The sequence below is a fragment of the Epinephelus fuscoguttatus genome, linkage group LG23 (assembly GCF_011397635.1).
Source record: "Epinephelus fuscoguttatus linkage group LG23, E.fuscoguttatus.final_Chr_v1".
Classification (NCBI taxonomy): Eukaryota; Metazoa; Chordata; class Actinopteri; order Perciformes; family Serranidae; genus Epinephelus; species Epinephelus fuscoguttatus.
Window position 1 is genome coordinate 19,983,408 of NC_064774.1, and position 22,014 is coordinate 20,005,421.

Sequence of the window (22,014 nt, forward strand, 5' to 3'; positions counted from 1 at the left end):
CTCTGCAAAACAGTGTAAATACAGTAAAGAAACATACCAACAGCAAAAAAAGAAACAAAACAAAATGGAGCATTGGTGGTGAGACGTCAAAGGAAAAAAAAAAAAATCACACATAAGTTATTCCACAAGTTACAGGGTGTTGACATATGATGACACGGTACAGTTAACCTGTTAAACCATCAACCATTCACTCAAATTCTTCAACCAAACTAGTGACCGGTTGCCAGATTTTCTTAAAGAGTCCCTCTCTGTTTGACAGGTTGAATCTAATTTTCTCTGAATGTAAAACATGACTGAATTCCTTCAGCCACATATCAAATGTTTGGAGTTGCGTAGATTTCCAAAATGGAAGCAACATTTTTTTGCTAGCAGTGTGGACAGAGAGAGGACCTGAGCTTCATACCTATCCTTCACTCTACCTGGTTTAACCACCCCAAATAGTGTAGTTAAAGGGCCAGGGGGAAACCCCTTCCTTAAGGCCTTAGCAAAAAAGTTTAAAAAATGATCCCAAAAAGTTTGCAACCTGCAAACAGAGATCCTTGATTTGAACATTTCACACAGAGGGGTGAAGCATCTTTGATTACTTTGTAGTCTTGTGGGTGAGATGTGCAATCTGTGAACAACTTTGAATTGTATCAAAGCATGCCTAGCACTACTGTGAATATTTTCCAATACTGTTTTTCTACTTTTGTCAGATTCTCTGAATTTAAATTTTGTTTAAACTTGTTTTATTGTAATTTAATTTTGCTTTACTCATCTATGCACTTTCATGTCTCTATACTTGTATGTGTAAACATATATATATATATATATATGTCTTTGTGCAACACTTTGGTGCAAAACCTCCTCCTTTTAAAATGCTATATAGACTAAGTGAAATAAATTTTAAATTTAATATAAGGGGGTGTTCTTCAACCTGAGTTTACATGTCACATAATTATTGATCACTGATATTTTTAATCATGATTACAATAGTAAAAGCCAGGTAGGGTTATTGAGAATATGTTTGTATATTTGTTTATTGGTTAAAATATATAGAACAGTAAATAATAGACTGTAAAATGTGACATATCGGCTTCTCATCTAATGTAGAGAAGGAGAAACAGCGCCCTCTATTGTATGACTGTAATAACTGATAGTGGTGCAACGTCATCATACAGCGACAATATTTTCTCTCTTTTCATAGGCTAATGTTGAAAACACAGCTTAATATGTGTTTTTTACGCTACGATATTCTTTAGGAAATAGTGACAATTTATTTTACATTTAAGTTTTATGTTCGAGTTCAAGTTTTCTTTATCTACACAATAAAAGACCCCGGAAGTCCTGTCACGGTTTGTAAACACATGGCTTGTAGTCGCGTCTGATGCTCAGTTATGCCCAAACTGTTTGATATAAAGTTTCCAGGAGACTGTCAGACTCTTCCTGAGGGTTTCTGGTCGGCTGTAGACGTGTGGATAAAGAAACCTCACGTTGTCAACAAGCGTCTCTGCGGGGTGAAGGAGACTGAGAGCAAAGATGTGGACAGAGAGGCTGTGCAGCTCCTGCTGGGTGATGATGCTGAAGTCACCCAGGATGTGTTGTCCTTCATGACAAGCAGGGTGTCACCGGCACAGACACACCAACAGGACAACCTGTGGTCCTCTAGTGTCAGGACATTTATTCCTAAAGTAAACAGTTATGGGACAAACCTGCAGAAAGAGGTGATACTCAAAGGTAAGAGTGGAGCAGAATGAAAGGCTTCACTAAGCTCTGTTCTCCTATAATATGGTTCTTAAATGTCTTTGTGTGTTACAGACTTTGGCAGACAGCAGGTGACCTTTGTTCCATTTGAAGAGGACGCAGGAGGACAGGTGTCCCTAAAGAGGGGCAACATTTATCAGCTGCAGCTCCTCCATCAGGACTGTGAGGGATGGTGAGTGGCTGAATGAGCATCACCCAAATAAGACAGGACAGATTTGCATTTTTGTCCGAATACCTTATTTTTTGATGAAAATAGCTTTTTTTCATGGGTTTTATTTGCTGATTTTTTTCCACTTTATTTATTAGTTTCCACATTGAAGAAAACTGTCCTTAGATCCTCGTACCGCAAGCCTTATAAATTCTGAATACCAAAAATTGCTGTAAGATTTGGATCAATTTCTCTTCCAAGTATTTTGGAAATGGCTTCAGAAATGGATTTTGTTTTTTTTTTTAATGCACAAATTTAGAGAGGATGGCAGAAGACATACCCGCACACAGCCACAAAAAAGGTTCACAGGCTGAGATCAGTGCCAAAAAATGTAAATTTATTCAGAACATATGTGCACAAAAAGTCAGCCATGTTGTTAATAAAACAGGTATTGCATACATACCCATGCAGAGTTGGCTGCCTGGCAACAGGCAAAGACGCAAAGCAAGTTAGCAGCATGTAGGCCAGATATAACAGCATCAGTGTTTCGGTGAGCAGTGACTGTTGATTAGAAATGTTCACATGTCTGATTGTTTAAAAACCAGGTCTGAGCCTGTGTTTGAAGGTGTCATACTGTGCTTTAGTGGCATGTTTCCGAACAAACTGTCATTAAAATTCTCTCAGGAAACTACAGTACATACAGAATTCAGCTGCTTGTCTTCTCACACACTCTCGCACTCATGACCACATCACTCCCGTCCTCCATGACCTCCACTGGCTCCCCATCCGCACTCTCAGGTCTGCTGATGACATCAGACGCTCCCCCTCACTCTCCACCTTCAAGAAATCCCTCAAAACACACCTCTTCAAAACTGCCTACAACCTCTTAATACTTAATATCTGTGTTTTTCTCCTCCACCTCTGCATTTCTTGTTCTCTGCAAAGCATCTTTGAGTAAATCCAGTGTGTTATTTTTATTAAACCAGTTGACACACAGCAGCCCCGGAGTTTACAGACAATAAAAAAGCTAGTATTATTATACAAGTGTTATAGAACAACAGTACAAGTTACACAAAAGTACAAATCTAGATGACTCTGCCTCCATCTGCAGGGCCTTGGAGCTGCACGTGTTGGCCTCAGATGCGTGGTTCTCTGATGGCGTTGCGTACCCAAAGCTGCCCTGGCTGTCCAGTGACCTGCTGCCTAAACTGGTGCGCTGGGCCACTGAGTGCAAGAGCAGTGAGTTCAGGAGCACCTTGTCCCTGCTGCCGGTGGAGAAGTACAGTGTCATGTACCAGCAGCTGAAGGAGAAGTACAAAGCCATGGTCAAGGTGAAGGCAGCTCAGCTGTTTTGTATGTAAACTGTAATGCTGTTAATAATTGTTGATCTTTATCACTGAGTATGTTTTCCTCACGCTCTGTAGGTTTGGCCTGAGGTTACAGATCCTGAGAAGTTTGTCTACGAGGATGTTGCCATTGCTACGTATCTGCTTGTGAGTTCAAACACGGTTGTTAATGTCGTTTTAATATCAGAATCATTGATTGATCAGTTAATTGGATATCTGAGCTGAAAAATTCATGGGCCATATTCCTTTTTGCACTCACTTCAAATGTGTATCACAGCTTCTAAGTGTACGAACATGTCCATAGTGTGTAGGTGAAGCTAATTTCTATCTGTCACATGTTGTCCGGTCACACAGCCAAAGCTGGGTCAATCAATTCGAGTGTGAAAAATGGCTCTGTCCCAGCAAATCAATGCATCTGTCATGCCAGAGGCAGGTGAAAGGGTGTCAGCAGCAGCTGCAGGTGTCACACTGCAGGTGATTGAAAGCTGTGGTGAACACACAGTAGCTCTGAGTGTCTCTTACTGTGCTGCAGGTGCTGTGGGCCGAGGAGAGAGCAGAGAAAGGTCTGAGTGCCAGACAGTCCTTTGTGGACCTGGGCTGTGGAAACGGCCTCCTGGTTCACATACTGGCCAATGAAGGGGTGAGTTAAGTGTTGGCTGACTGTGATAAACTAAAAGTATGTTACTGGCTGGTTAAAATTTAACTGGAAGCCCAGAAAAGCCACAGAAAACAACCATGATGTGATCTATCTGACGTAGATAGGTAGTTTCTGACCTAATAACCTCATAACAGTGGCTGTATTGGCCTAGTTTTGTATGAACTAAATGCACTTCCACATCTGACCCGCAGCTAAAACTGAACTGAGGACAGTCAGAAGCTGTGCCTTACATTATTAATGACCAGACAATCTTTTAATATTGTGCTTTTTAAAAGGGAATTTAATAATAATAGTAAAACATTTAATTTTTTTGATTTCAAGACACTCAAGGTCACCTTACAGGCAAAGATACAGAAAATAACAGCAGATTAAAGAAGCCAGTGAGATAAGGAATAAAGTCATATAAAAAATAGATAATAAAAAAAAAAAATAGTAATAACATTACAACAAATAAATATTCAGCAAAACAGAGGAGTGGAGAAGTGATGTGGAGGAAGGGCAGCCCTGCGGCTTTGGGGATAATGTTCAGCTTGGTCTTGTTATTTATTTATTTATTTTTAATCGCACATTATTTTATGTTGATGTATTTGCACTTTATTTTACCACCGTATGTAATTCTGCCTCTGTGCCTCCTATAGCATTTGATCCCTTTTTGATCTCAGGGTATTGTGCACGATTGTTAAATTCAGAAAAATGAGCCATAAATGTAGATGTTGATTTTATGTGGAATCCGACGTCGCAATCAAAGATATTAAAATGAACAAATAATGGAAAAAAAAACCTTAAAAAATAATTGCATGGTGAAATTATGAGAAATAATATGAAGTTTATTGTGAGAAAATTCCTCATTATTTTAATAATTATTTGAGTTATGTAGTCAATATTTGAGATAAGCAAGTCAGTTTGAGAAACTCATGATTTTGAGATATCTAGATATTATTTTGAGACTCTAAGTCATTATTTTGACAAAGTTTTTTATTATCTTGAGATACTAAGTCATAATTTGAAATCCAAAGTCATGATTTTGAACTACTAACCGATTATTTCAAGATGTGTAAGTCCTTATTTTGAGAAGCTTGTCGGAAATGAGCTTCCATAGCAGTGCAATCACTCAACTAAACCAAAAAAAAGCATATAAATTACAACATGAATAATTTGATTACCAAATATTTGAACTGAACTGAACAATATTTAATGATCTATAATATACGATAAGAAAAAGCAGCAGATCCTCCATTGTGAAGCTGGAATCAGCACATATAAAATGACTGAAACAGCTAATCGGCCATTCAGATAGTTGCTGATTTACTTTCTTTTGATCAACTAATCAATCAGTGGGATTATTGTTGCTGCTTGTTTGCCATCTGGATAAACAGGAAGGCGATCCAGGCACTCCAAAATCTAAGAGAAAATAAATCAACATGAAAAGAAACATTAAAAAGCCTTTATGTAGTGGCTAAATCATGAAGTTGGCATGTTGGCTTTTTATGATTTAGCCGCAGCAATAAAGGCTTTTTAATGTTTCCTTCCTTGCTGATATATTTGTTCTTATATTTCAAAGTGCCTTCCTGTTTATGCTGTTGTTGGAGCACGCGACACATTTTTGATCTGTGTTAACAGAGCGACCAGTCATCTCTTGTCCTCGTGGTGGACCATCTGTCTGACTGACTCACACTGCCATCCCAGAGCCACACTACAAGCCTAACTGGCAAAAAGAAGCACTCTAATAAGATGCATTCACCAGAACGTTTTTTTAATCAAAAGGAATAACAGATTTTTAACCTCTATCAAGTCCGTCTTGTAAAAACACGCCTCCTCAAAGAAGAGGTGTTTCAATTAGCTGAGTCCTCACCGGCAGCTTCATCAATGACACAGGCCATGTCCCTGAATAGAAAACATCCACAGCACAGTGTCGCCGTAACGTCCAATCACAAACTGTTGAAATTAGACATCGTGGTTGCTGATAGTCAGAGATTAGCAGCTGACCGTCACGCCATCTTGTGTTGCAGCATCCTGGAAAGGGCATCGATGTTCGGAAGAGGAAGATCTGGAACATGTACGGCCCCCAGACTGTGCTAGAGGTGAGCGAACCGAGCATGGAGAAGGCGTATTTATGGTCGCCATATTCAGGTTTTTAATTAGTGTTATTATCTTTTCACATATCACACGCTGTAGGTGTATTTTCAGCTGGCGGCGCCCCCTCACTGCTGCTGCTGCTGCTTTGTGCTTTGGCTCCAACTGTTGATTCCTCTGTTAGTTTGAGACACATTTCAGAACATCAGAAAGTCTCCTGAACTAAAGCACAAAACATAAATCGAACGTACATCGTCACATGATCCTCATCACCACATGACGTTTGCCTGTTTGTCACTCGTCCAAGTTGAGTTTTGAAGTCCAGTCTTGACCTTGGAGACAGTACAATGTAATGTCATAGTAATGGAGCAAACATCATGTGCTGATGAAGACCATGTGACACAATAGAAAGCTCCAGAACTGCTGTAATGGACCTGGAGGTGAGATTCGCTGCACTACATGCCCAATATGTTTAGTATCGTTCAACGTACATTTGTTTGAATAAACAGTGTGAAGCTTTCAAACCCACTGAGCTGTAATTACCGTGTCACTTCCTGAGGTTCTCGAAGGAAACTAAGAATTAAAGAACGTGACATCAGTGACAGCGTTCGACTCTAGCATTTAACTTTGGAGCCACTTCTGTTGAAGTTAGCGGGGCAGGCAAGTCTCTAACCCATCATATCTGTGCTGTTTGACCTTTGACTGGAAAATGCTTCCACCAGATTTAAAGGCACACGTTACGTGATTTTGACGTTTTTTACCTAAATATGCACGTGTGTTTTCCTTGTTATTGGTCTCCGAACAGATCATAGCTCTGACAGTCATTACACCACACTCTGGCTCCAGTGCAAAATTTGAGCAGTGTCAGAGATGTCATGTCCTTTCCTTTTTTTGTCATAATTTCCTTGAGAGTCGCAGTTGAAGACATGTAACCATGGCAACCCATGCCAACCTCAGTTCTACAGGCAATGTAAAAATAAATTTAAAGATATATCATTCTTTGCACAGAGAAATCGTATATATTTACACTAATATTGAAGCTATATTGACGCCACCGAGCTGTCTTGGTCGCTGTTTGTTGTGAACCTTGTCGTCTACTGCATTGCATTATGGGATATTTATGTTGGTGTAGTGTCAAGTGTTTGCATACTATGATATGTAAGTGGAAATAGTTGGTATTTTATGTGCTATTGGTTTCATACTAAGGTTTTGGACATGCTAAAATATATGATACTGTTTTTGCGTACTATATAGTATGTTAGTACAGAATTTCAGCCATTGTTTTTTCTAGGCCAGTATTTCAATTTTTAAAACTTGTTCTTTTTAAATTTTCGAACACTTGGGATTACATTTGAGTTGCAGAAAGAAAGATATACATTTTTAAATAGATAAATTTATGTATAAAAAAATACATGTTTACTTTCCTCAGTTGTTGTCTTTTAATAACACTCAAAATACTTTGAAAATGTTAAAATTTTTGTACCAAACTTTGGCCGGTGAAATTGAAATTATTTGTGCTGGTCTTTGATGATGTCACAGACGTCTGTTTATTGATTAGTTAATCGAAAGCAAATCAATCCACAACAATTTTGATGATCTATGAACAACTTTATATGAAGATAAATACTTCTCAAATGTGAAGACTTCCTGATTTTGGTGGTCTTATATGACACTTAATATCTTTGGGTTCAGAGCTGTTGTTCGGTCAAAACAACCATTTCCAAAACATCGCTTGGGCACTGGGAGCATTTTTTCCCTATTTTTTTTGACACTTATAGACCAAACAATTAATTGATTAATGGACCATGTATTTGTCAGAATAATCAATGATGAAAATAAATCGTCAGTCGCTGTCCTGGAATGAACCTTTAACTGTAAATTATTTGTGAAAGTCCATTTAAAAAAATGCATAATTCAAAAATCAGAACGAAAATGTGTCTTTTTTTTATTATTTAATGGTAATAAAACAGGAAGGAACAGGAACAGGCAGTGTTACACTTACGATTGCTGCGAGCTACAAAAAGAAAACACTCCCTGTGCACAAGGGGAACAACAACTCCTTGTAAACATACACACATTTGCAGGGAAACCTGCCCCAGAAACACAGCGCTCTCCTGTCCGCCTCCTGGACTCAGTCAGTCATTTAACAACAAGCTGCTGACTGCTTCCATTTCAGGTCATCTATTATTGACTGATTTTTTGGGAGCGGATGTGGCAGACCGATCCTTCAGGGCCCCCAGGGGTGCTGTACTCAGTCCCAAATCTTCATTTGGAGGCTTGCTCTAAACCTGACAGGCCTCAGTGCTCTTAACCTACATCATTTGTGATGTTGGCGATGGACCTGAGCCGAATATGAAATGTTTTATAGAAATTCTGGATTATGTTTGATCATCTAAGTGTCAGTGTTTTTGTAAGAAAGTGGTTAAATCCACACAACCAGCCAGGCCACAGACTAAATGAGTTCTCATAAATTTCACATTGACAGGTGTTATTTGATATATTAAAAGTTTGAGAGGGGAATAGGTTTTCCCTTTTCTAGTTAATTTCCATAAAGTGAATTAGAATCAAATCCCACTGGCATGCATCTTCGCCACTCTAAGGAGCTCTTGTGCTTTTCGGGTCTTTGCTATTTCAGGAAAAGGCAATTACTCCCAGCGAGAGCTTCTTATTCCCGGGTACGGACTGGCTGATTGGGAACCACTCGGACGAGCTCACACCGTGGATCCCCGTTATAGCTGCCAGGCGAGTCATCAGCAGACACAATCTCACTCAGCAGCTCAAGTGCCAGCTGATCTCTCCAATTTGGAATAGCATTATGCGCAGAAGGAGGATGTGTGAATATGTGTGTGTGTGTGTGTGTGTGTTAGTTCCTGTGTCAGTTTGTGTTTCCCAAGGCAACCACCTGATGGTGATGTTGAGCCTCAGTCTGAGATATCTGCTTTTCTCTAATGTGTCTACAGATGCTAATCTCTTTAATGGATTATTTCCTGTTTGTCGTACAGATTCAGAATCTTAAAAACAATTCAAAAGATTTATAACCTTAATTTTCTTTGGCACTGGTCAAGAATCTGTGTTTTCATCTCACTGACTGCAGGTCATCGTACTCCTGCCGGTATTTTGTCCTCCCCTGCTGTTTCTTTGACTTCTATGCAAAGTATCAGAGACGCCAGTGTAAGAAGTCTCAGTATAAAGAATACATCGACTTCATCACGGAGGTCAGCCAAGTCAGCGGCTTCAACACTGAGGAGGACTGCCTGAGGATACCGTCCACCAAACGGGTAGGTCCCAGTCAGAGCTGCAGCCAAAAGCTGATGTTGTTGACTTCCTGTGTTTTGCACAATCCTTAAACAGCTGTCATATTATGTAATTGACATCTTTTTAAATATTTTTTTTTAAAGCTATACTCCAAAACAAGTTACAAAGTCCAATTAAAGGTGCAGTTAGCAGTTCTGAACAAATACACTTTTTGTCAAACTCAGCAAATATCTCCTCACAGTCTGCCAGCTTTCTGTTCTGTTCAATATGATATTCATACGCAGCTCTGGCTCTAATATGAGAAGCAACAACATGGCTCGGACAGAGCCTCATAACACTATTCCAGCCAATCAGCAACAGTGCTCCACCTAGTCCCACTGTGCTGTGACTGACCAGTACCAGCCCTAACCATGATGTCTTTGCTCTAACCCTAATTGCTTCTGACTTCAACCCTACAACTGGAGGACACACCAGGCCAATGGTCGGCTGTCAGTCAATGTTGGGCCATTGGTGAGTGTCTCTGGCACTGGTTTTGTGGTGTGTCCTGCACTGTTGGCACTAGTCGGCCCTTGTTGGCCCTTGTCACCCCTTGTTGGCTGTTTTTCGGCCCATTCAGTATGTTGAATCCCCATTGGTCAAGAGGGCGTAGATAAGATTATAGTTTTGGGCGTTGAGCTCTTTAGAAGAAACGGTTCCTTATGGTTTGCGGTGTAGTTTGCTAGCACACGCGAAATACCTTTTTTTTTCTGGAAGCTGTCCTGACAGTCTTTCACTTTCCTTTCATGAATTACAAATACAGACTACCGCCACCTGCTGCTATGGACAGTTGTTTCCTCTTAAGCAGGTGCAGAATGGACGTGCTAGTTGGCTGTTGGCTGTAGTCTTTGTGGTGTGTTTAAGTGCAATTGTCGCCACTAGTTCTTTGACGTTGGCTTGTTGTGTTTGAGCCTTATCGTAATTTTAACAGTTGTCCAATAGGGCTGTCGGCTGTGTATTAACCTGACTTCTGCACAACACAACTGATGGTCCCAACCCCATTGATAAAGCAAGAAATTCCACTAATTAACCCTGATAAGGCACACCTGTGAAGTGGAAACCATTTCAGGTGACTACCTCTTGAAGCTCATGGAGAGAATGCCAAGAGTGTGCAAAGCAGTAATCAGAGCAAAGGGTGGCTATTTTGAAGAAACTAGAATATAAAACATGTTTTCAGTTATTTCACCTTTTTCTGTTAAGTACATAACTCCACATGTGTTCATTCATAGTTTTGATGCCTTCAGTGAGAATCTACAATGTAAATAGTCATGAAAATAAAGAAAACGAATTGAATGAGAAGGTGTGTCCAAACTTTTGGCCTGTACTGTACCTCACACCTGTGAAGTCGCAGGAGTTATTCTGACTTTTGTTGCATGCCATCTCTTTTTTTGTCTGATCTTTCCCATCTTTCTGTGACTTTCCAATGAAGCAGAGAACACGAACATATTTTCTTCCAAAAAACAGATCATTAGAATTCTCTCAAAAATTATCATAAACTGTATTCCTGCTCCTCAAACATGCACAGCTGTGCGTCCCGCCTTTTGTCCACCTGAGGCTCATTTAGTATAGACAGACAGAAATAAATCAAGTCCTTATTGTCCCCAGTGGGATGTTTCTTTCACAGCTGGCAGACATTAATTGCTTCAGTGCACATGGACACATAATAAGAACAAGCAAGTATTTATTGGACTTTAAATGTACAGCGATCAGTCATAATCACTTTGTACACAGAAGCAACAGCCGCCCAAACATCACTATGTATATCCAAAATAATTAGTGTTGGCATAGCGCTGTTTGTTTTGTCCACAGTAACACACATATTGAGGATTTGTATTCCTCCTTTTGAGTTTCGTTTATCCACTTTTGAGCCGCAGCACCCATGGGAGTCGTCCTGACATTCACCTCCTTTTTTCCTGCAGGTGTGTCTGGTGGGAAAATCAAGAAACTACCAGCTATCTGACGAGGCTGAGGCAGAGCAGCGAAGAGCTCATTACATCCAGAGCCGCCAGACTGCCCCTGGGGCCACAGTTCAAAGGTCGAACATCAGAAATGATGATGATTGTTGCCATGGGAACAAAGACACTGACAGGAACCCCGATGGCAGCTGGGGAGCAGGGTTCCAACCCAGAGACAGGGTTGAAACGGTTCGAAACTGCGCCGCTCTCCCCCGGGACTTTGTTGACGGCGTTGTTCTGCGGGTCGCCAATGTTCTTCTAGGATTGACTGGTGATGACGGGACCTCCAGTGACTGGAATCGAGGAGGTAAACCGCAACAAAACATCCGAGATAAACAAACAAATCACACAAGTCTCCCTGGACGTGAGCTGCTACTGTAGAGATGAAGAGGTTCTGATTAAATCTAAAGTAGGACGCATTATCTGTGAAGCCAAGTGTTGTTGTTGTGCACTTTGGGGATTTCTGAATTCATTACTTTGTAATATCTGTTGCAGGGCAGATATATGTATACAGTATATACTGTATATGTTCTCCAAATGAACAGAGAAGTATCTGTAGAAGCAGTGAAGTTTGAAGGGTCAAAGATTTGCTCGCTGGCAAACAAAATGAATACAATGATTGTCATGTTTCATTTATAACTTTTTAGGCCAATTATTTTCACTTTAAAGAACCAACATAATACTTATATTAAATAATTAAATGCATCTCTGTTTTTCTAGGTGTCTGTTTTACAATTCACAATTTATCCCGTTAGGTGTGATGAAGTTGAAGTGGTGAAAGCTGACATGGTAGCTGCTGATATCTGCTAAGCTAGCTATGTTAGCTTTAGCTTGTTTGTTTTTGCTTCTTTATTAGCGAAATTAGCCTTTGTCTCATTTAGTTATGTGGAATTACTATTATTACGCAATTACCAAGATTTTAGTTTATCAAAATTGATACATTTTATAAGTAGGTAGGCAAATATCAGTAAGTTTAGTTGCAGCTTTAGCTTTCGCTAAGGCTAACTGTGGCTTTCTCATCAATAGGTCAGTTTTGTAGCCGCTACAAATTTAAAAAGCTGTATGTTTTTATACATTTTGTGGCATAATATTTTTTATGTTGCAGCACATATGTCAAAAGCATAGATAGATAGATAGATAGATAACTAACTTTATTGTCCACCTAAGTGGAAATTTGTATTTGGCTTCTGTCAAAAACATAAGGATACATACAGACACATAACACAATACACCATTAAAAACGTACAATTTTACAATATATATGATACAATAGTGCAAATAGGCAGGTAGGACCAATAAGGGAGAGAGAGAGCACATACATATTTGGACAAATTACTCAAGATAAACATGGGGGATGGGGACGCCATCTTTGAGATCTGCGCTCTGTTATCTCTGTTACCAGAGTGTATGCACTCAGTCCATAAATGAGATCACAGTGATGAGATATGTGAGTGGAGGTAGTACATCAGATCTGTAATCCAGCCCTGCAAGCTCATATGGGTCTATGTTGTTAAACCTGTGTAGTTTGTCCAAATACCGTTGCTTGACCATCATAGCAGGCACAGGTATCAATATAAAAGACCACAATATAGCTTCTACGTCCAAAAATGCACACAGCGTGACGTCAGCATCATATTCCCTGTAGACGTTACCTGAACACGCTCTTAACAACATGGATGAATCACTTCTCACATTTCTCGTCACAGCCTTAAAATATATTTCCAAGCGCTTTGTGGCAGGTCGGCAGCCTCTGCAGCCTGAGCCTCTCGTCTGATCCCCACCTCCATCATCCCATCCAACCCCCCGCCTCCCTCGTCAACACCCTGTCCCCCTCTTGGCACCAGTCGGCAGGGCCTTCGTGACACACAGCAATGCCACTTTGAACTCCTGTATCTCACTCTGTGCCAGCCACTTCCTGCACCGCACGGTACAGAGTATGCCACACGCGCCGCGTCACACACATATGCACACCGCCGACGCATCACCTTTGTCAACGCCTCTGCACCACCACTCCCACACACACACACACACACACACACACATAGTATGAATGAGATAAGGAGGTGAGGACTGCTAAGATTAAACCACAAAATTCTCTGTCATGATATCAGTGCTGAAATTACTGGTAGAAAATATGAGGGAGAGTGAGTGAAGGGAGTCTGTAACCCTGTATAGAGATGACTGGATGAATAATGCACCACTGTCTATGATTTATGCATGAGTATGCATTTGTATTGAGGTATTCCTACCAGTAATCTGCTGTGTAAGAACAAAGGGTAAATTCAGGGTGAGCCAGCCTATATTGAAAAGATCCAGAGTCACTGAAAGGGCTTTGAGATTCAGTTATTGCATCTTCAAAGAGTATGAGTATATTATTCTATTCATTTCTGATATTTGAAGTGATACTTCAGTAGAGGTGTGGTTATATAGCATCCTGGCTTTAGTGTAAATCCACATTTTTTTTGAACATACTGTACTTATCAGTTGCTCCCGAGCGCCAAGTCTCTTTATTTCACATCTCAAATGCAGACATTTAGCTCATAAACTAAAAGGCAGAAAAAAAGGACAGCTTGTCGTCTTGTGAGTGTGTGGATCTGGTGTTGGATGTCTACATTTCTCCACATGTGATTGTGATAAATTGAAGCTTTAACACAACACAAGCAGTCATGAAATTACCTCTGACTGAAGGCTAAGAAAGCTGTGCTATTGTTTTAGAGATAGATAGATAGATAGATAGATAGATAGATAAACATCTGAGAGAGAGATTTTTCCTTTTTGTATTGATTGATCATCAAAAAATGTCAAGTATCAGATTTGGATTTATGTTATCTTTATTCAAATATTCTTTGTGCAGGTATTTCCTCATCAAAATCAGGAAACTTTTTAACTCCAGACTGCGTTTTATTGAGGAAACATTCAGTATTTGAAAGCACGACATTTGTACCCTGAAGACAAAATCCTGTCTCTCTCTCTGGTGTTTCGAATAGTTGACGTGTGAAATGTGCAAATGTGTGAAGCTGGCTACTGTAGCTTTACTAATTCATACATGCTGTTCTGCTGACTGGGCTCAGGTAGTTATGTAATCATGCTGAGAACAAAAGTCAGCGCACAGCTGTACATCCACCATGCATTACACTCTGCAGCACCAATCCTCAAATCAGTACAATGTGTTTTTTAGACTTTTTCTTTCCAAAGACAGGTGCAGTGAGTTAAAAAAAATCACTCAGTATCTCATGTAAATGTAAAGACACAGAAGCAGCTTGCATGAATCAGGAAATAAATAAGCAATTTAAATATGTCAACTTGGGCTTTGGAAAATTGCAACTTGCATCTTTCACTTTTTCACAACATTTTAAAGAACACCATTTGATAGAATAATCATAACCACATATGAGGTAATGAAGATAGCAGTCCTACATAATGCTGTTTCTATGAGTGTTTTTATTATTATGAGTGGGATGGTGCTATTTTGGCTTTTCACAAGATTTTACTTCACAAGAAAAGGGAAAGATATGAAAAAAGGTGTTTTTTGTTTTTTTGTCTCAGAAACGTGTTTTTTTTTCTCATCTTTCCCAACTTGTTAATCATCTTGTGACCCCTTTGGGTAATTCTGACTCACAGGCTAAGATAGTAAACTCTTTTTTTTTGTTTTTTTGTTTTTTTTTTTTTACATTTTTAGGTTTTGAGAGGCAATAATACTAAATCATGACAAAATCTTTATTAAAGGAATACGTCACCTGCGAAATGACCTTTAATATATCAATTTAATTGTTGGAAATTGTTGTTTTTCTTGCATGCCTCCGGTTAATGAAGAATCCAAAAACGGCAAACATTGCAGATTAATTGAAGTAAACGGGGACCACGTTTAACAACAGCAAAACTATACCTAAACACCTGTTAACAAACTCTCACAAAACTCATCCAGTATAATCCAAGGTTTATTTACCCAGTCGTATGCTCAGTACTTCCCAAACACACATTTCATTCATTTCTAAAGTTTGCTGTTTTTGGATTCTTCGCCCACTGTTGGCATGTGGGAAAAACAAGACTTTCCTCATGACTGAAGATGACACGGCATGATCATTTTGTGGGTGAAGTGTTCCTTAAAATAAGTTAGACTGTAAACTAAATTACAAGAAATAAAAAAAACAGCAAACCTGATAGACTGGGGAAGAAGATTCAGAGCGCTGGGGCCAACAGCAAATGCGCGAACACTTGTTTGCGGTTGGAGCAGGGGATGGACAAAGAGGCCGAGATTTGATCGAGAGGATGTCATCATGTAATTTGTGATATATTCCTTTAGATTACTCAAACTAAATAACATATTCTACATACTTTGGATTACTTTCGGAGTACTTAAAAATCGTCTTTGCCCAGGCCGTGCTTCTCCTCTGCCGCTGTCGCGTGGCGGGTGCACTGCACACACTTTTTTTAATCTGTTTAAGGGAAACGCATGCCTAATATGAATTTTTCACCTCGTCCTTGCAGCAAGCGAGCGTTACTCTCTGTTCACACTGAAACTGTTAAATATCCACTTCTGTTATGTCACAAACAAACCACATAGGCCAGGCTGTGCACTCCACTGGAGGCATAACCTCTTAAAATGTGGGTGAGCACTTGATGTCTTTTTACATTTGTACTTTTTGAACAGAGAGCACACATTTTATAGTATGATATTTACTGTAAATAACAGTATAGGTTGTTGATCTCCCTCCAGCCAGCTGCCACCTATTCAGGCTTGTGTAGTTATATAAGGAGGTCACTTGTAGATAACTCATTTCAGCTTTACAAATCAGCTGCTCCTCATTCATTGTGGCGCTTTTACGCAAGCAACAGGACTGAACAGAAACAGGGCGTTCGGGAAAAGTTAAGCACAAAAAGGCAGCACTGTGTCACGCTGCTGCCAGGTAAAGTACTGCCAGGTACATTTTATTATAAAATAAAATGCAATCAAACTGATTCTCGCGCCGCATTCAGTTAGGACACGATGTTAAGGCGAATAAAACAAAAACAAACAGTAACTTCTTCCAGTAATCTATTTTTAAAGACAGTGACTGTATTTGATGTACCACCAATTTAAACTGTTACTGTTATAGAACAAGTGTACTGTGGCACCGATGGTCAGCTCTAGCTAATAGCTAGCTGCTTCTCTGTAATGGTCCTTTCGACCATTTGACTCACCACTCAGCACTCTTAGCGCTGATTTCCTCCACTCAGCCTGATTCTGATTCAGGTTAAGCAGCAAAAACAATCATCAACGAAGAATCAATCACCGGTCATCTTTTGCACAGTGAATGTTCAGCTTTAAAAAAACAAAACAAATCCAACCGCACGTGACGCGGAGCCATTAATAACCATCTCTGTTGGTCTTAGTCTGCTCTGTCAATACTGCCCTTCTCCCATTAATCCCCATTAACATTGTAGGCAGTAAAGGGCAGCTCTAAACGGCGTATTGATATTATATTAAGGCCTGGAGCTCCCTGGCGTCTCGGCTGTAGGACGGCAGTCTGCCCAGTTTCACACTCGGCAGTGCAGGACTGCGTTTTGGCTGTGCGAGTGTCTGTGAATGTGGGAGTGTGTTGCATATTTCAGGGATTAACTCAGCAATATGGCCGGCTAAGTTTAGGATGTATTTGGGTGGACAATATGTTTTAGAAAAAGTAGAGTTAGTGTAAAATTAAATATTAGCACTTTATTTCTTTTCCCAAGTGAGCTTGGATCAGAGGCAAAGACAGTGAAATTCTCTCATATTCATTAAACTCAAAGCCAGCGGGGGCTGCCTGGAGCGCCTCCAGAGATTTTGTGTAAAAGTATGATGAAGATGGCATTATGATGTCTGCAGATTTAGGTCAAATGTTGTTATGAAACGGCACAAAGGAGCATTGGAAATCCTGCAGTGTGTCCCTCTCCAATATGTCAGAGGACAGAGGAGAAAGACTGTCATTTGTACAAAGCAAAGGTCAATCCTGATTGAATTCTCCTCTGGGGGTAAAAGGGCAAAAGCAGAAATACAGAAAATATCATGAAACGGAGCCCAAAGGCCGGGTGCTGCTCCGAGCACGTCATTTATCTGCTTACTATTCGCTTAACTCGCAGCTTTATGCATTTTAATATCCACCTTTCTACTTTTTTTTTTTGCTCTTTGGTATCTAAAATTATTGTCCCACTGGGGGAGTGACGGCAGTGACTCACGCTCTAAAAGGCTGGTGGGAGATCCAGCGGTGAAATGCATGCTGGTTGCTCTGACTGCTTGTTGGAGCAGCTTTAATTGAGCACACTTCACAGCGCAGGCTTACACTGCAAGACAGTTACTGAGGTGTTTTTATTCTCCCTCCCCTTCCTGTAAAATGTTCCATATTTAGCGTTGATCACCTTTTCACTCCTGGAGCACTTTCACTGAGACGATGTCATAGATCTGCCTCCCTCCAAACTACCGGTGACATCAACACAAGCTATTGGATGCTTCTTTTTTTTTACTCCGCAGTGGTGGATAAAAATGATTTCAGTGCATGCCTGAAGCAGCGTGTTAATATATTGATGAATGTAACATCGATAAACCTCCTCCCGCTCCTTTGTCACACTCTGTTTGTTGCTCTTTCATCCCTTTCTTTTCCTCTCCTCCCTCCCTCCTCCTCAGGCAGCCTCTCTGTGAGCGAGGTTGCCGGGTTGCTGGAGCAGGAAACCCTGCAGCTCCTGAAGAAGGAGTGTGGAGGCCTTCAGACACTGCTCAAGAACAACCACCAAGTCTTCAGAGGTAGGTGGACCACATGCTTTATATACATTTTCACAGTTAGTCTACATAAAAGCATTTTCATATGTGTGGTTAAAACCCCACTCCAGCCATTGCTACTTCCTCTTTTTCACTTAACGCTCTTTCTAAAACAGAAAATGGGGTTGTGGTTACTTTTTGGATGTAATCCATTACCATTGCAACCAGATAGCGGTTGTAGTTTAAGTGTCAAAGCGATAGCATGGATATTAGCATGGACCTCCACCCGCAAATGAACGGGGAGCTCTGGGCGTTGGCGGCACAGGGGCCAGCCAAACACCATTCATCTGCACACACTGCAACGACACAGTGCTGGTTAAAAATCGATAATGTTTCTCTTTACATAGCGTACTGTTGTCTGTAACTGTTAACTTACCTATGGATCCAAAAACTGAAGAAGCAATCACAGAACGAAAGCTCACTGTCTTTTTTTGCCTGTGACTCACACAACCCTACAACATATGTCAAAATACAAGGTAAGCTGATTAGCTCACGACTTTGCTGCTCAGACGCCAAGAGGCATGACAGTGCTGATGCTCGAGCTTGGAAGACGACACGTGAGCTGCAGCTTCTACTATCTTAAAACGACATTGTCCGTTTTAGCAGCAACCTTCTTTTTTAACACTTAGCACAAAATTAAGATATTTGAAATATATATATAAATATTTGGCAAACAGTGTGACTTCAGTGTGAGCTCAGCAAAATACGAAATTTTGCAAAATTGCTGGAATACACTCAAGTGGGGCTTTATCCCTTTGAAACCTAGAGCAACATCACTTTTCTTGCGCAGCTTTCAGACGCCTTTCTCAAGTATTTAAACCTTTGAACCTTGAACACATCGATGCGATTTCTTTCAAAAAATATGCGAAAAAAGGCAATGAGTAACTTGGTAGGATATATCCCACAAATTGCAAAACAATATATAATTTAATTAGAAAATTATTAAAAAAAAATAGGGAAAAAAGAAAACAAAAGTTAGGAGAAAACTATATTTATAATTATTTTTTATCACATTTTGAAATTATGTTAGAGCGTTATTGTAATTTTTAAGCACCTTTTCCATGTCATTTCGTTATTTATTTTTAAAAAATAAATAATAAAAAACTTTTTTTTTTTTTACTTCACTTAACTTTGCTTTCTTTCTTTTTTTTAAAACTAATTTTCCTGTTTTTAATTATTTGGGTAATTTCTTCTTTCTTTGCATGTTGCCTTCTTCCTGTGTTTTTAAAAGAAATCAAGCTACTTTGCTCAGGTTTCAAAGGGTTAAATGGGTACTAGGTTGTTTTTTTTTGGCAAGCTTTTAGCCACATGTCATGGTCAGCAGATGGAGTGTCTCCTTCAACCTCCCTCTTCCCCTGTCATCTTCCTACTGCAGCAATACTTAAGCCCATATCTGGCCCACGATAGGGTGCCAGGTGGCCCACCGACCATTTTCTAATACACAGTATCTGATACACAATGGGATTTTTTCCGTCTTTGAATTTAAATAAACTGCCAGAGTGCATACAGACCCATTAAAATAGACCTTGTTTATCAAAAAAAGAACCAGACGAGGATCCCCCGCACCCACCTACAGAGATCTGGGCTAAGCAAATCCTAGAAACACCCCTGTGTACACCTGACCTGTGTAGGGCTGCTGCGGCTGGATATCCCTCTTACCAAAGATGAGTGAAGACAGCAAATGTAGAAAGGTTGAAATAGTGGCCCCAGGCAAAGCACGTTGAGTATCCCTGCTCTACTGTCTCCCACTGCCCCACAGAAAAGTGAGATATTATCAAACACAGTTCTTCATATTTTGCACTGATGATTCAGCCTGTTTTTGTCTCTATAGTATGCAGAAAATAAACAGGTTGTTTCCTTCAGGATTCCCAAAATAAGTCCTCCACTTTGCTACTCTATAGAAACAGATTTATTTGTAACTTTTTTTTCATTCCTTCTCTTTCAGTGGAAGGAGGCAGGGTGTACATACGAGACTGGCGGGACAGGAAGTCCTCCAGGGCGGATACCCAGAGGAAGCCAGTTGCCCCCGGTGCCCTGAAAACCCGCCCCTGCTGGTTCTATGACCACCACCCTCAGCGCTGCCCCCTGCAGGCTGAACACTGTGGCTTCGCCCATGGACCTGACGACCTCCGACCCTCGACCAGGCCTCTGAAGAAGATGAAAAACAGTGCCTTTTGATTGGCTCATCCCTCCTGAACACTCATTTATTTAGTAGATTTTTAAATTGAGGAACTACTTTTCTAATTAACAGCATTCACTCTGTCTGTTGAACCTCCTGGAAAAGTCTCGACATCCAGACCTGCAGCCACAGACAGGAAGAAGCTCAGGCCAAAGCTGTGTGAGTTTTATTAATGCCATGTTTCATCATTTCTGGGAAATGAGGTTTTGAAATTTAACAGTGTCCTCTGTCTTCTGTGTGAGGCTGCCAGAGTGTGATGCTTCCTGGTGCAGCTTTGGGTTTCACAGTTGGAGTCCACCTACTCCTCTGGGTTCGTCTGCTATAATTTAACTTCAAGGGACTCTTTGTGTCTTTTCATTTGTTTAAGAGGTGGACTTTTGTTAAGCTCAGAGAATTGTACACTTAACGTGTATTAAAGAGGATGTCAAGCTCCATCTGATTATTTATTTAAAGATGATCAAATCTATCGTGGATTTCGTTTTTGTCGAGCACTTAACTTTTCCCTTCACTGCAGCAAAACTTTAAAAGCTTCCATATACTTCACTTAGACACGAGATTCACCTCAGACGGGTACTTTGAGGTTCACAGGCAGGGCGGTGGATAAAGACCAGGCAGCGTTTGAACAAAGTAAATGTTAGCAGTATGAATTATTTGTTGGCAGGAGTTGAGGGGTGAGCTGCATGTCGTCCCCTCTGGACGGGGGCTCACTGCTGTGTCTCTCTAACACAGTGTGCCATCACTCTGTGGCTCAAATGTCAAAAACAGTAAGGCCCACTCAGGGACTGCAGCGGGGTGATGGGAAGCATCTCCTCAGGGTTTGTTTGTTTTTGTGAGCAACAGCAATCAGACCATTGATGCAATAGAGCAGACTGTTTAAATCTATTGGATTTTGCAGTCCCATACAGATGGAAAATGTGAAGTGACAAAGACGACTGAATAATGTTAGCGTCTTTTTTTATTATCGCGGACCTGTCTCACAGGTAGTTTAACAGGGTGCTGTGTGCACTTTTCTGACATTAAATTATGGGATGTTTTGACTTATTATCTTATACTAAGTATCTCATAATTTGACTAAAAGGAACACTCAACTGATTTTCAACCAGCTTTATGTCACAACAGTGTGGTTAGTGTGTGTAAATGAATATGGTAAACTTCCCTCCATCTTACCAGCACTCAGATCCATGCTTATCTCTTAGCTCAAGTCTAACGGATGACGCGGTTTATCTGGCAAAGATTCTGGCATTGCTTACGCCTCACCTAAAATGTTTTAGAAACATGTTTTGGCATACTGTTTAACCCTTTAAAACTTGTGAAAATTGTCTTGAATTCTGTGAAAAACATGGAAAGTAGTCAACGTGCAACTTGAGAAGACGTTATTAAAAAGTACAGGAAAATTACTTAAAAATACCAATACCAATACCATACAAGAAAATTGCCTGAAAATTGGCAAAAAAATAAAAAGTAAAAAAAAAAAACAAAACCTAAAACTTGGCAAAAAAATAGTAAAAAATACAAGACAATTATCAGAAAATTAGCAAAAAAAAAAAAAAAAAGAGCCAGAAGAAAATTACCTGAAAATTGGCACACAAAAAAGTACAGAAAATACCTGAAAAGTGAAAAAAAAAATTGCAAAATTTTCTGGACATTTTCCCTGGCTTATTTTTGATTATTGTTGTCATTATGTTGTCATGTTTTTGTGGAAAAGCTGATTTGCCAAGGATTCAAAGGTTTAAATACCCAAGGAAAGTGATGCTGATCCAAGTTTGAAAGCGTTAATTGTAATTCAAGATCATTTGCTACCAGCTGTTATATCGTTTCCTGTGTCAAAATGGGCAAGCTCGCATTTTGTCAC

General features: G+C 40.0%; 1 protein-coding gene across 1 annotated transcript; it reads left to right on the forward strand.

Annotated features, from left to right (window-relative positions):
- Nucleotides 1-1,122: 1,122 nt before the first annotated feature.
- trmt44 (tRNA methyltransferase 44 homolog) lies at nt 1,123-21,524 on the forward strand. Its single transcript, XM_049568788.1, has 11 exons — nt 1,123-1,716; nt 1,798-1,915; nt 3,003-3,222; nt 3,316-3,384; nt 3,770-3,877; nt 5,905-5,976; nt 8,604-8,710; nt 9,063-9,246; nt 11,179-11,521; nt 17,852-17,968; nt 19,929-21,524. Exons 1-11 carry the CDS (start codon nt 1,377-1,379, stop codon nt 20,159-20,161), a joined length of 1,911 nt encoding a protein of 636 aa, XP_049424745.1. The 5' UTR covers nt 1,123-1,376; the 3' UTR covers nt 20,162-21,524.
- The last annotated feature ends 490 nt before the right edge of the window (nt 21,525-22,014 follow it).